The following is a 13,118-nucleotide window of genomic DNA, read 5'->3' as shown; positions in this document are numbered from 1 at the left end:
CTCGGGTTACTAGTGTAGATCTGAGGATATATATGTATATTCCAAGTTAGTTTGGATGACCTGAACTATCCTAATAATATAAATGAGTTGCTTCTGAGTTTCCCAGAGATTCACATATTACAGCAGATTATGCGTGATGGATTGAACATCAGAACAGTTTGGAGTACCTAGAACATCCCAAGCTATTAAAACCTGTTTTATCCTCACAAAAAGAGGTATACAAATACATAAGAATGTAAACCGTATTTCAAATCCGCATTTAACACTACTGATGTATCAATTCGTTTTTTTCTAAACTTCTTGGTGTTCAGGATACACTAGTTTGTCAACGATGTGTCAAAGCCAATTTCTCGTATTTTTCACTAATAATTAGGCTTGACAGAAACTCCCTCACGAGAAAATAAGGAAGCGATTTCGGCAATTTCCTGAGGAGAAAAAATAAAACTTAACAGCACCGAGCGCGAGCTTGTCACGCAGCGAGGAGTTCGTCCAACACTCATAATTGGTTGTTGCGTTTCTCACTCAAAAAGTTCTCGCGAGTTCCACTCCTATACAAAGAAAGACACTCGTGGCAAAAAAAAAACGCACTCCTATATCCGAAATCTCTTTCTCGTTCCCCTCTTACTCGCTCAGTTTTGATTGCCTCTTTGTTTGGGGTTCGTTCGCTCCCTCACAACGAGGTTGTTGCAAAACTCTTTTGATTTTGAGAAGAATTATAAAGCCTGCTATTAGTAGGTTTGCATTAACTTTGCTGAATATATAGTTTACTGCTACCAAATGAGTGAATGTAAAAACAAAAAGCCATTTTTCAATTGGGCCATACATATACTACTCCTATGGACCAAATGATTCAAAAAAGCCTTGAAGAAGCACCAGCAAGCAACTCCAAAGCGTTCCTAGGAGGGACTCTTCACCACAGTATCATTCATGTAGCAGTTTCCCTGAAAAACCCTGACTGCATATATGACTTTTCCAATCATTTTTGCGTTCGCCCACTTCCACTTATAGGTAACAGTAGGCCCGTCAAAGTGATTGATCCTGTCTCAGCACAACTTTGAACCGGAAACAGCCGGATCAATTTCCTTTTATTGCAGTTTCTCGCTTTGAACTCCGTAACCAAAGTGAAATCAATACATTTTGCTATCAAATCATCGTTCTCCTGGGCAGCATCAGGGTAGCAATAGAAGCGGAGACATACTCGACAGAAGAGAAATCTCGAAAGCAACTCGTCTTCCTCCGAAGTAACATCTTTGAAACCGTTGATTGAGGCATATGCCCTGAATCGGAAAAGGAAACAGACGTTCACTGAGCAAATCGATGCTTGATTTCTGACGGAATTTGTATCCTGTAACAACTCCAGTAAATATGCAATGTTTGATCTTTGGAATTCACGAAAGCGTGATTGACTTTCTTGTTAACCCAGTCTGTCTTCGTTGTGGTATGATATCTTTCCTGTGCCAACAGATACCATGTACGAGGATGAATGAATTTTCAAGAAGCAAATCACAACCAGACAGCGAAACAACTGTCATTAATTATCCCAGCACAAATTTGTCGACACCATAACGCTTGATGGCGGAAACACTTTTTAGCACGTGTCGAAGCAATTCAATTTTCAATTTCGTCGCATGACAAGTTCGTTTTGATGAAAAATGACGCACGAAAAACACAATTACCAGACAAAGTTTGCCAAGTGGTACCAGCAGAGCAACACATCAGCAGCAGCAGTAGCAGGAGTAGCTCTAACGTCGTCGTCTGCAACTGATGGCTGCCTGAGGGAAAAGTTGTGGTCGGTGAATTGTGAAGAAAATGAAATGGAAGAAAAGAAAAAAATCGAAAACACAGAAACCCAATTTGACAGGAAGAATAAAAAAGCGGTTGAGATAAAGTCGCTGAAAATAACACCTGCCAGAAATAAGTGGCAAGGAATAAAGTTTCGGTTTGGATTCGGCTTTGAGCGCAGAAAGTGATTCCACGAGCCTGGTCCGACAAGCTGAGGGGAGTCAGAAATCAGATGTTTTTTTTTTTGATCTGTCAGAAGGGTGGGCTTAAACAACTTCAAAAAGTTACAATAAAATTTGTTGCAAAAACAAAAAAATACGCAAAGTATAAAAAACAACAAAATTTACATAAAGAAAAAAAACTATATTTAAAACAAGAAAAATTATACATAGAAAGCATAAAAATACACAAAGAGATAAAATTATAAAATAATGAATAACAATAAACAAAAAATAAATAAATTACAATAAAATTTGAGAGCTTCAACACGATATGTGAAGCATACGGTAAAAGTTCAGATATATTATTGTCGTATATTTCAAATCATCAACGGTTCCACCCTAACACCTGTTCGACACATGCTCGTGCAGCTAAGTGATGCGATTCCAGGTCATGTTTTCCGAAGAAGTTTTCCCATCTCGAAGAAACTCACGTCTGCAACCCGAAAAATCCAACCAGCAGCGACGCTTGCTTCGAGTTTTCCAGCGGGTGCACCTTTACCCCCATATGAGTACGAATCGCTCACACATAAAGACTCCCTGCAGTAGTAAAGGTTGCGAGCAACTTTTTAACTTACAAGTTGCTTCAAACTTTTCGAATCAACTCGAGTGCACCCAGCTCAGCGTTCACAGGAAAAACGAACGTTCTCCCAAAAAGCGAAGGTTCCACCCGTTCAACAACAGCTACGAAGCCGAAAGATACCCACCCCACCCTCAAGCTTCATGGCGACAGTTTCCACGGGGAGTCACCCACCCCTTCAAAGCACTTCACCGTTAAACGAAATTCAACTTACCTCGAACGTAGTAAAAACTATTTTCTCAATGGAACTAAAATAACGCTCCCAAAGCACTTGAGTTTGTTGACGTAAAGCTAGGATGCGGCTGGCGGAGATCGAACGTACAATGTCCGGCACCTGGAAAGAAAAAAAAAAACGAAAAATGAAAAATCGAGTTATGAAATTGAGAAATTGGCGATATGAAATGCAGTTGAAAGTTTTATTGAGGCCCCCCAGCAGCAGTGCTGTGGCCCGGGGTGAGCATTTTATATTCGGATTTACTCGCTGGGTTGCTCGTGGCGTTGTGATGGTTATTTATTGAAATCTGTATAAGACGCTGCGATGTACATAAGTATTTGAGATATATCATTATACACTCCCGATCAAAAGTTTGGGATCACCCCCTCAAAAACATGGCATTTTTTTAGGCCCATATCTCCGCCAATTTGCGTCCGATTTCAAAACCCCTGGTCTTATTCAAAAGATAATAAGTCAAAGTAACATTGAACATGATTGAGGTGAAACTTTTACCTGTAAATCTAACCCAAACTTGCCAAATTTTCTAAAAAATGAAAATAAACTTACGGCAGTGTCGCTGGAAATTGGGTTGACCAAATTTTAAGATGGGAGCGGTAATATAAACTAATTTCGATTACCTTTCAACTGCTTTTTACCGAACTTAGCTAAAATATCTAGAAAAAAAGAGTTATTAAGTAAATTAACTCTTGATGAGATCGGTCAAAAGTTTGGGGTCACTATCGTAAAACATGAAAAAAGTGATTTGTTGATATCTTTGTCATCTTTCATTCAATTCTAATTCTTCTTGGCTTTTTGGAACATAATGAATGATACTTACTGCATAGACAATGAATCACACATATTTGTAAAAATTTACAAGCTTAAACTTAACGAAAAATTGCCTCATTTTTTTAAATGTGATGAAATGTGTTAACTTCACATAACTTTTTCATATATAAAATCGTTGAGTACGTTAAATTTCGATTTGAGTTCGACAAGCGATAACTATCTTTGACCTGTAGTTGTCCGAAGCAAGTGCTTTAATAGCAGCCTGACAAACTGAACAGACGTATATTACTTTACCCATTACGTGCTGCTGAAGTGCTGATTGCACTCCGAACATAAGAGCAAAGATTTCAGCCTGAAAAACGGTGCAGTGTCTACCAAATGAGTAAGACTGATACAGCCTTAGCTCACGAGACTAAACACCAGCACCTACTCGATCTTCGAGAAGGGAGCCATCAGTGTAACATACGATGCCGTCTGAAATACTTCTCTCCAGATAACCAGATGTCCACTCTTCCCGGGAAGGGAAATTCGTGGAAAATGTCCTATACGGAAAATTACAAGCAATTGTAAGAACACTTGGAGCAAGGACAACTTTGTCCCAGTTCACCAAAAGTGGAAACAACGAGGTGTGTGTTGAACTGCGGTTCACAGGAGTTTCCTCTAGCAAACCGAGTATCCATAGGATCCATTTGATATACTTGGGTTTTAGACCCCAAGTTGTACCAAAGGTACGCTGGCATTTCCCGACGGCCATACAATGTGAGGTGTCCAGGAAAGTTTGGAATCAAGAATGACTCCAACGTTCTTCACCTGTTCAGTCACATCGATTTAAGAATCAAAGAAACACAAAGGTCGAACGCCATTATGGTTTCGCCTTTCCGAAAGAAGAACAATAAATGTTTTACTCGGATTACCCGAAAGGCCATATTGGCGACACCAACCCTCAACTACCTGAAGGGCGCTTTGCATCAGATCGAAAAGGGTGGTGATACACATACCAACTAACAATGTTAGGTAGTCGTCAGCAAAACTATAAGTAAGAAAACCGCTATTATTGAGTTGCCTCAATAGCGTATCTGCTACGAGATTCCACAAAAGCGGTGACAAGACACTCCCTTGGGGGCATCCACAAACACTCAATTTCCTAATCCCTGCATTTGATGAATCCAATTGGAAATCATTGGAGATAAACCATGACTCCGAGCGGCTTCCAATATGGCATCGAAAGGCACATTGTCAAAGGCACCCTCGATATCTAAGAAAACACCCAAACAAGATTGCTTTTGAGCGAATGCTTTCACGATATCGTAAACAACCTTGTGTAAAAGAGTCACAGTGGACTTACCAGATTGGTAGGCATGTTGGTTCACATGAAGAGGCACGTTGGCCAGATGAACATCACGGATGTGATGATCCACAATGCGTTCTAAGCATTTCAGAAGAAAAGAGGTCAAACTGATAGGTCTGAAACAGTGGTGTCATCGTGGTTACTCCAAGTTACTCACTGAGTAACCAGCTCTTCAGTTCAAAAAAAAAAATATATTTTTTTCAGGATGCAAAATATAATAAAATACCAATTTTGGTTATTTTGGGTGCACACTGTTAACGCCCTGACCACATCAGTTTTAGTGAATATGGATTTTTAAACAATTCGACATTCTGGACCGCCCCCTCGGCACTCTTTGCTTCTTCATACGACGCACGACTAACTTTCGGAGTAAACTTCATAGTAATATCCCGCCAAGATTTGGGAATATGTAGCAAAACTGCAAACAAGTGTTTTTTTTTCAAAACAAGTTTGAAATAATCAAATCCCTTCTGAAGCAAAATAGGATAAATCCCATCGGTTCAAGGAGATAGGAAAGGAGCAAAGCTAAGTGCTCACTCAATCGATTCTATAGTTACAATACTTCGAGCCGAGGCCAGGGAATCATAACTACAAGAAAAGACATCAGGTTCATCCGAAGATGTAATATCCACACATCCAGGGAAGTGTGTGCTGAATAAGCATTCAAGAACTTCCTCATCAGAGGAAGTCAGATCGCCATTTGGCAAACGAAGTTCGTTCACTCGGAAATCCTTAGATTTCGCAAGGATTTTATTTACCCGACTGACTTCACTCAAACTGGAAACATTTGTACAAAGGTTATTCCAGCCGGATCGTTGAGCAGACCGGAGAGCTTTTCTGTAGGTCTTGCGAGCCGACCTGAAAGCCTCTGAAGCAACAGAACGTCGTCTGTTCCAACTCTTTCTACATTGTTTCCTGAGTTTCGCCAGATCATAGTTCCACCAAGGGGTTCCTTTTGTTATCTTCACAGACCGTAGAGGACATGCTTCTTCAAAAGCTTCCATGATAAAGGTCGTTGTAGTATCAACGGCATCATCTAAATCACTTGGAGTGTCAATGGATGGTGACGGTGAGTATCCATGAAATTTAGCCGCAACCAAATCAGTAAAAAGATCCCAGTTTGTTGACCGGGGATTCCTGAAACGCTATGTTTGCGAAGTAACATTTAAATGTTACACATGCCAATTGGTCAGCTCGTTACTAATTCTACTAGAGCAAAGCGTTATGTCTAACACGTCCTCTCTAGCAGATACCATGAAGGTTGGGTGGTTGCTTATGTTAAGTAATACAAGATCTGTACTATTTAAGTACTCCATCAAACTGGAGCCTCTCAAGTTAATGTCTGAGGTGCCCCAGATGATATGGTGAGCATTAGCATCACTGCCAACAATTATCGGAAGGCCTTTTGAAGTACAGTATGCGATGACATGTTTGAAAGCATCCGTAGGGGATGGTTCATCATGCGGTAAAAAACCGAACAATAGACGTATTTCCTGTTGAGGTTTCCAACAGATACACCAATTGTGATAGCACATACATCTCTGGCGGTTAGTTCAGAGATGAGTGTAGCAACTATTGCGTTGTTGACAAGCACTCAGGCTCGAGGCATGACATGCGAGTTTGCCATTTCATGTTTACTGAAAGTATCAAACACCGGGTTCACAAGGTTTCCTAGATAGAAATTCGCCTTACGGAATCAAGGTTCTTGGACCAAGGCCACTTGGGCTGTACCATTTTGCATAAATCTGCAAAGATTGATTGTTACTGTTCTTTTACGCTGAAGATTGATCTGAGCTATCCTAACCGTAGCCACTACCCAAACTAGGTAAGATTAAACTCTTCGCAATAACAGCATTCCTAGGCACGGTAAGCATGAAGCTGCATCACACCATGAATTAGGGGTCACCAGTTGGTGGATTCTTTCCACCGGAACAGGTGGCCCGTAGTGTTATTCTTAGCCAATTGAGACAATCGCTACCGACACTACACAGCTATCTAGGATGATCGAGAAAAGAAGTTTATATTGATGATCAACTTCAAACGGGCTTATATAGAAGTTTATATTGATGATCAACTTCAAACGGGCTCGAACAGGAGGTGGAATCCCAAGATAAATTAATATAGGATTTCCTGGAAACCCCTCGAGGAATCCCGGAAGAGTTCCCTGGAAAAAAAAATGGCAGAACTTCCTGGAAATATATTTTGGAAGAAATCCCGGAAGAAGTTTTTGAAGAATTCCCGGAAGAAATCTCTAAGAGAATCCTTGGTGGAATCTCTGAAAGGATCCCTGAGGAAATAATTGAACGAATCTGGGAAGGAGTTCCGATAGAATTCTGGGATGAATTCCTAAAGGAAACCTGAAGGAATCACGGAATCATTTCTGAAAGAATCCTTGAATTTCTCCAGGAGTAATCCCCATAGGAATCCATAAATAAGCTTTAGGAGGAATACCTGATTCAATGCCAGAATATATCCCACGAGAAATCAATGAAGGAACCTCAAAATGAATTCTTGGAAAGATCCCAGCAAGAACTCTTTAAGAAGTCCCAGATAGACCTTTTTAAAGACAATTGTCTTGAAATTATGGCCCAACAGTGCACCGGATCTTCAAATCCACAGGTCTCAAGACGCAAGCTTCGAACAACAAAGTAATTTTCATTTTGTTGTTGCTTAGTTGCAATAAGCTAAAAAATCGTGAGAAGGTACAATACTCGGTCATTGTGGCGGCCATTTTGGGTTTCTAGCAAGTTTGCTTTTAATGATCTACTGAAGGATTTTTAGGATGATATCCAAAAGCAATACCTGAAGATCCTTCTTCCGTTTTCGATTTCTGGCCCTTTCCCTCCACTTCGATTTATTTTTGTTTTACATAAAATACATAAAATTGAGCACGCGTTTTTGGCGATGTATAATTCGGACTCCAAGGGCGTGAATAGCGGCAACTGTAAGCACACGTGTATTCAGCAAGACCCCGCTTTAGAGTGGCAAGCCTCAGAGTTTGCTTCCGGTAGTTTGATATTCCGGTGAATGTCTCGCAAAAATTTGAAAATTTCGATGGAATTATGTGTTTTGTCCAAAATTCCATCCGGAATTTCTCCGGATTCACTCCTATGTGTGCTCTTTCCGGGGACTCTTAGAGTTGTTCCATAGATTTCTACCAGAGTTCCTCCTAGGATTTCGATAGAAGTTTTGTATGTAGTTTCTATAGGATTATTTCTCGTGATTTCTCCTAGAGTTTATCGGGGGGTCATTGCAAAGTTCACAAAAAATCCCTTCGGGAATTTCTTTTGGCGATATTTCTGAAAAAAATTCCCAAACAGTAATTCTTGAGACTTTTTCGAGGCTTCTTCAAAAGACCCTACAAAAATTTCGCTTTATAAATCATCCATATTCACCATATTGCCCCCGTAGTTCTTCCGGATATTTTTCTCGAAAGTTTCCAGAGTTCCCCCCGGAACTCCTCTTATATTTGCACCCAAGATTACTTTCTAAAGTTTTTCTGAAATATCACAGTTTTATTGGAATTGCTTTCAAAAAATTCTGGTTAATTCTCCATTTCCACGAAGTTACTCGCGAAATTTCACCAAAATTTCATCGTATATTCCATCAGGAATTGCTTACAAGGAATTTCGTAGGCTATCTCAAGAGATATTCCAAAAAAAACTTCTGGAATCACGGGACAATTATCAGTAGGAATTTTGGCTAGAAAACTAGAAGAAATCCTCTAACATGAACTGTTAGACCCGAGTAACATTTTGATGAGCAATTAGTCTTGTAGCGGTTTTCAAAACCGTCATAAAACCTATAAAAAATATTTTGGTTTTATGATGGTTCTAAGAATCTCTTCTAGTCTATTTGACTAAAAAATGTTCCTTGGGGAGTGATTCCTAGTGGAACTTCAGGAGAAGTTCCGCAGGAAACTTTAAGAAATATCTCGAGAGAAACTCTAGACCTAATCCCACAATAATTCCTCGATTTTATCCAGTGAGGAATTCTTGGAGCAACACTGGGAAAACATCAGGAAGAAATTCCGGGGAGAAAACCCTCGAAAAACCACCCAAAATCATGGGAGTTGGTTAAGTAAAAATCCCTGGAATAACTACAGTAGAAAATCTGTAAAACTCATTCAAAATTCTCTGGGAGAAATCCCAGCAAGATCTCCTGAGAAAACGCATGGAAAAACACCGGGCAGAATGGCGGAAAAATCATTCAATAGCAATACATCTGCGACTACATCTGAAAAGTATCCTGGAAGAAAATCCTGAAAAAGTACTAAGATAAGCCCTGAGGAAAATACAGTAAACATTTTTGGAGAAAATGAAGGACGAGCTCTAGAAGAATTTCTTCCGAAGAAATCTAGAGCGTGACTTCGTCTAAATCTTGGAAAGGAGCTCCGAAAGATCCCTGTAAAAAATCTTCATCGGTACAATCTGAACTAAACTAGTTGAAAGATGGTAGCAACATTTTCACAAACGTTTGCTCACAAAAATCTTGAGCATGCTTTGATAGATATTTTGAACAGGCTTCAAGAGCAATCCTGTACAGTTTTCCAGGAAAAACCCGATTAGGGTAATGTGATAATCCTAAAACGATTTGCAAGGGTTTTCTTAACAGGTTTTCATGAGAATGCATAATAGTTTACGAATAATTGATCATTAACAAACTAGAATGCATAAATTTGGCAAGAAATACTGAAAAGTTTTCCAATGGAATACTGAACAGACTTCCAGAGGAATTCTTAACAGATTTGTGTTGACTGTTCTGTAATACCCACCCATGTAGTCAACGCTCATGATCGAAAAAAAAGTAAGTACTACATAATCCAAAGCTTTTGATTAATTGCAACCATGTTATAAACACCTGTGGACATTACTTCTAAGTAGCCACAATTTGTGAAGTTCTGGATCATACGATCCAGAAAAATTACAAGATAGGACCTTATAAACACCAGAGCAATGTCGGACGCACTTCCCAGTTCGTCGTCTTACCATTTCAAAGCCTTGGAAAACATTATTGCCTCTATCTCCATAACGTTCTTTATGATATGATTGCTCCAATCCACGGCTTTTAGTTTCACATTGCCTACCGATGCCAAACCAAAAGCAACAGATTCCGAAATAACCCATCATAAAACTCCTATTACCCCGACTAATGCCCACACACAAAGTGTAGGTAAGTACTTCCAACAATCTCGCGCTCGTTAGGAAAAAAGGATCCCATCCAAACCATCTTCATCCCATTCCATTTTTCCGATCCGATACTGGCTCAAGAAGAGACCTATCAATGCCTCCACTACTGCCGTTCTGTGACAACGGAGCCACTACCGTCACGTCGTCGTCACCTCCCTGACCAAGGATGAGCATCGAGCACCGTCACCTAATGGGAAATTAATGGTCGTCGACGTCGTCACTTTGCGGAAACACCTCTCGCGCCCACCCAAACGGGAGGGCGAGGTGAAATGCGCCTCTTCCTCAAAACTCACACTCTTAATCTTCGACGCTCATGATAGGAGCACCAAATTTTAAAAATTCAAATTGCATTTGATCGATACCCAAATATTTGAAAAAAATGGAACATTTTAAACACATTCCCCTATTGATGTGTCAGCGTGTCGTCATAGCTGCCAACGACGAAGACGGACGAGGACGACAGTGTGTCTGGAGGATCGATTTTTAAATGGGTGGCACAGTTTAAAGTTCCACACGACCAAGCCCACCGAGGAGCAAAAAAGAAAAACATGAAAATCATTGTAATTAGCAGCAAGAAGCCACCCCCTTCCTCCAGGGATTATACGCTAGGTAATGGCAGCAGAATTTGGCATATTTACGACCGAGTGTCCGAGTTTCCGACACCAGTGCCAATTATTTACATTGTGTCTCGCAAAGCTCAAAGCTTTGCTCCACCCACACACATACACACATTGACTGCCATCATCCCCAGCTTCCATGCTTCCCTTGACTGGGAATCGCCTGTTTCAATTCCCAAGCATATTTTCCCGGATTTTTTCTTTTTTTTTGTTCGCCTCTCCGAAAATGTAGCGAAAAAGATCTCCCATTTTGTTCGGTTGAATAAAACGGCGCGGCGTTGTTGCCTGCGAAGAAAGGGAATAAATTTCGACTAAAAGGGGCAGCCTGCCAAGCCAAGCCAACAAGAAGCGAAGCAAGCTTTTTCGGTTAGCCTTTGGAGAGGGTGCTGCGGCTGCTGGTGTCTGAAAGGATTCCACGGCGATGGTAGGACCGTTTCGCCGCGGTCCATTTACTACCGATTGCTGCTGATGCCGGGCAGGCGCTTTCTTCCCTTTTTTTATTTTCAAGGAGTGGTGCACAGGTGTTACTAGGATGGAGCCAGAATGGCCCTGCTCTTGGCCCAGCTGGTTCATATGATAACTGCTACTAGTGTTTTTGCATGGTGAAGGAATCATTGCACTATTAAGTTCAATAATATCAAGGAGCAGTTGTATCCAACATCTACATTCAATCATTCTTCAGATGACGAAAGTTTTTTAGAGTCCTGTCGAGGATTCCTCTGGAATCCGGTCGACGATTCCTCTAGAATCCGGTCCACGATTCCTCTGGAATCCTGTCGTAGATTGCTCTGGAATCCTGTCGTAGATTCCTCTGGAATCTTGACGTAGATTCCTCTGGAATCCTAAAGAGGATTCCTCTGGAATCTTAAAGAAGATTCCTCTGGAATCTTAAAGAAGATTCCTCTGAAATCCTGACGAGGAATCCTCTGGAATCCTGACAAGGATTCCTCTGGAATCCTGACAAGGATTCCTCTGGAATCCTGACGAGGATTCCTCTGGAATCCTAAAGAGGATTCCTCTGGAATCTTAAAGAAGATTCCTCTGGAATCTTAAAGAAGATTCCTCTGGAATCCTGACGAGGATTCCTCTAGAATCCTGACGAGGATTCCTCCGGAATCCTGACGAGGACTCCTCCGGAATCCTGACGAGGGTTCCTCTGGAATCCTGACGAGGATTCCTCCAAAATCCTGACGAGGATTCCTCCGGAATCCTGACGAGGATTCCTCCGGAATCCTGACGAGGATTCCTATGGAATCCTGACGAGGATTCCTATGGAATCCTGACGAGGATTCCTCCGGAATCCTGACGAGGATTCCCCCGGAATCCTGACGAGAATTCCTCCGGAATCCTGACGAGAATTCCTCCGGAATCCTGACGAGAATTCCTCCGGAATCCTGACGAGAATTCCTCCGGAATCCTGACGAGGATTCCTCCGGAATCCTGACGAGAATTCCTCCGGAATCCTGACGAGAATTCCTCCGGAATCCTGACGAGAATTCCTCCGGAATCCTGACGAGAATTCCTCCGGAATCCTGACGAGAATTCCTCCGGAATCCTGACGAGAATTCCTCCGGAATCCTGACGAGGATTCCTCCGGAATCCTGACGAGGATTCCTCCCGAATCCTGACGAGGATTCCTCTGGAATCCTGACGAGGATTCCTCTGGAATCCTGACGAGGATTCCTCTGGAATCCTGACGAGGATTCCTCTGGAATCCTGACGAGGATTCCTCCGGAATCCTGACGAGGATTCCTCCGGAATCCTGACAAGGATTCCTCTGGAATCCTGACGAGAATTCCTCTGGAATCCTGACGAGGATTCCTCTGGAATCCTTACGAGGATTCCTCTGGAATCCTGACGAGGATTCCTCTGGAATCCTGACGAGGATTCCTCTGGAATCCTGACGAGGATTCCTCTGGAATCCTGACGAGGATTCCTCTGGAATCCTGACGAGGATTCCTCTGGAATCCTGACGAGGATTCCTCTGGAATCCTGACGAGGATTCCTCTGGAATCCTGACGAGGATTCCTCTGGAATCCTGACGAGGATTCCTCTGGAATCCTGACGAGGATTCCTCTGGAATCCTGACGAGGATTCCTCTGGAATCCTGACGAGGATTCCTCTGGAATCCTGACGAGGATTCCTCTGGAATCCTGACGAGGATTCCTCTGGAATCCTGACGAGGATTCCTCTGGAATCCTGACGAGGATTCCTCTGGAATCCTGACGAGGATTCCTCTGGAATCCTGACGAGGATTCCTCTGGAATCCTGACGAGGATTCCTCTGGAATCCTGACGAGGATTCCTCTGGAATCCTGACGAGGATTCCTCTGGAATCCTGACGAGGATTCCTCTGGAATCCTGACGAGGATTCCTCTGGAA

The 13,118-nt window shown here is 41.8% G+C and overlaps 1 protein-coding gene across 1 annotated transcript in view; it reads right to left on the bottom strand.

Annotated features, from left to right (window-relative positions):
* The window catches only part of LOC109411435 (exostosin-1), a 703,630-nt gene that overhangs the window by 38,626 nt on the left and 651,886 nt on the right, over positions 1-13,118 (bottom strand). Inside the window, exon 5 of the mRNA XM_062855443.1 lies at positions 2,795-2,914. Within this exon, the coding sequence (XP_062711427.1) occupies positions 2,795-2,914 (120 nt within the window). The remainder of the gene's footprint in view (positions 1-2,794; positions 2,915-13,118) is intronic.

This window comes from Aedes albopictus, chromosome 3 (assembly GCF_035046485.1).
Source record: "Aedes albopictus strain Foshan chromosome 3, AalbF5, whole genome shotgun sequence".
NCBI classification, from domain to species: Eukaryota; Metazoa; Arthropoda; class Insecta; order Diptera; family Culicidae; genus Aedes; species Aedes albopictus.
This window is presented reverse-complemented; position numbering and strand designations above follow the sequence as displayed.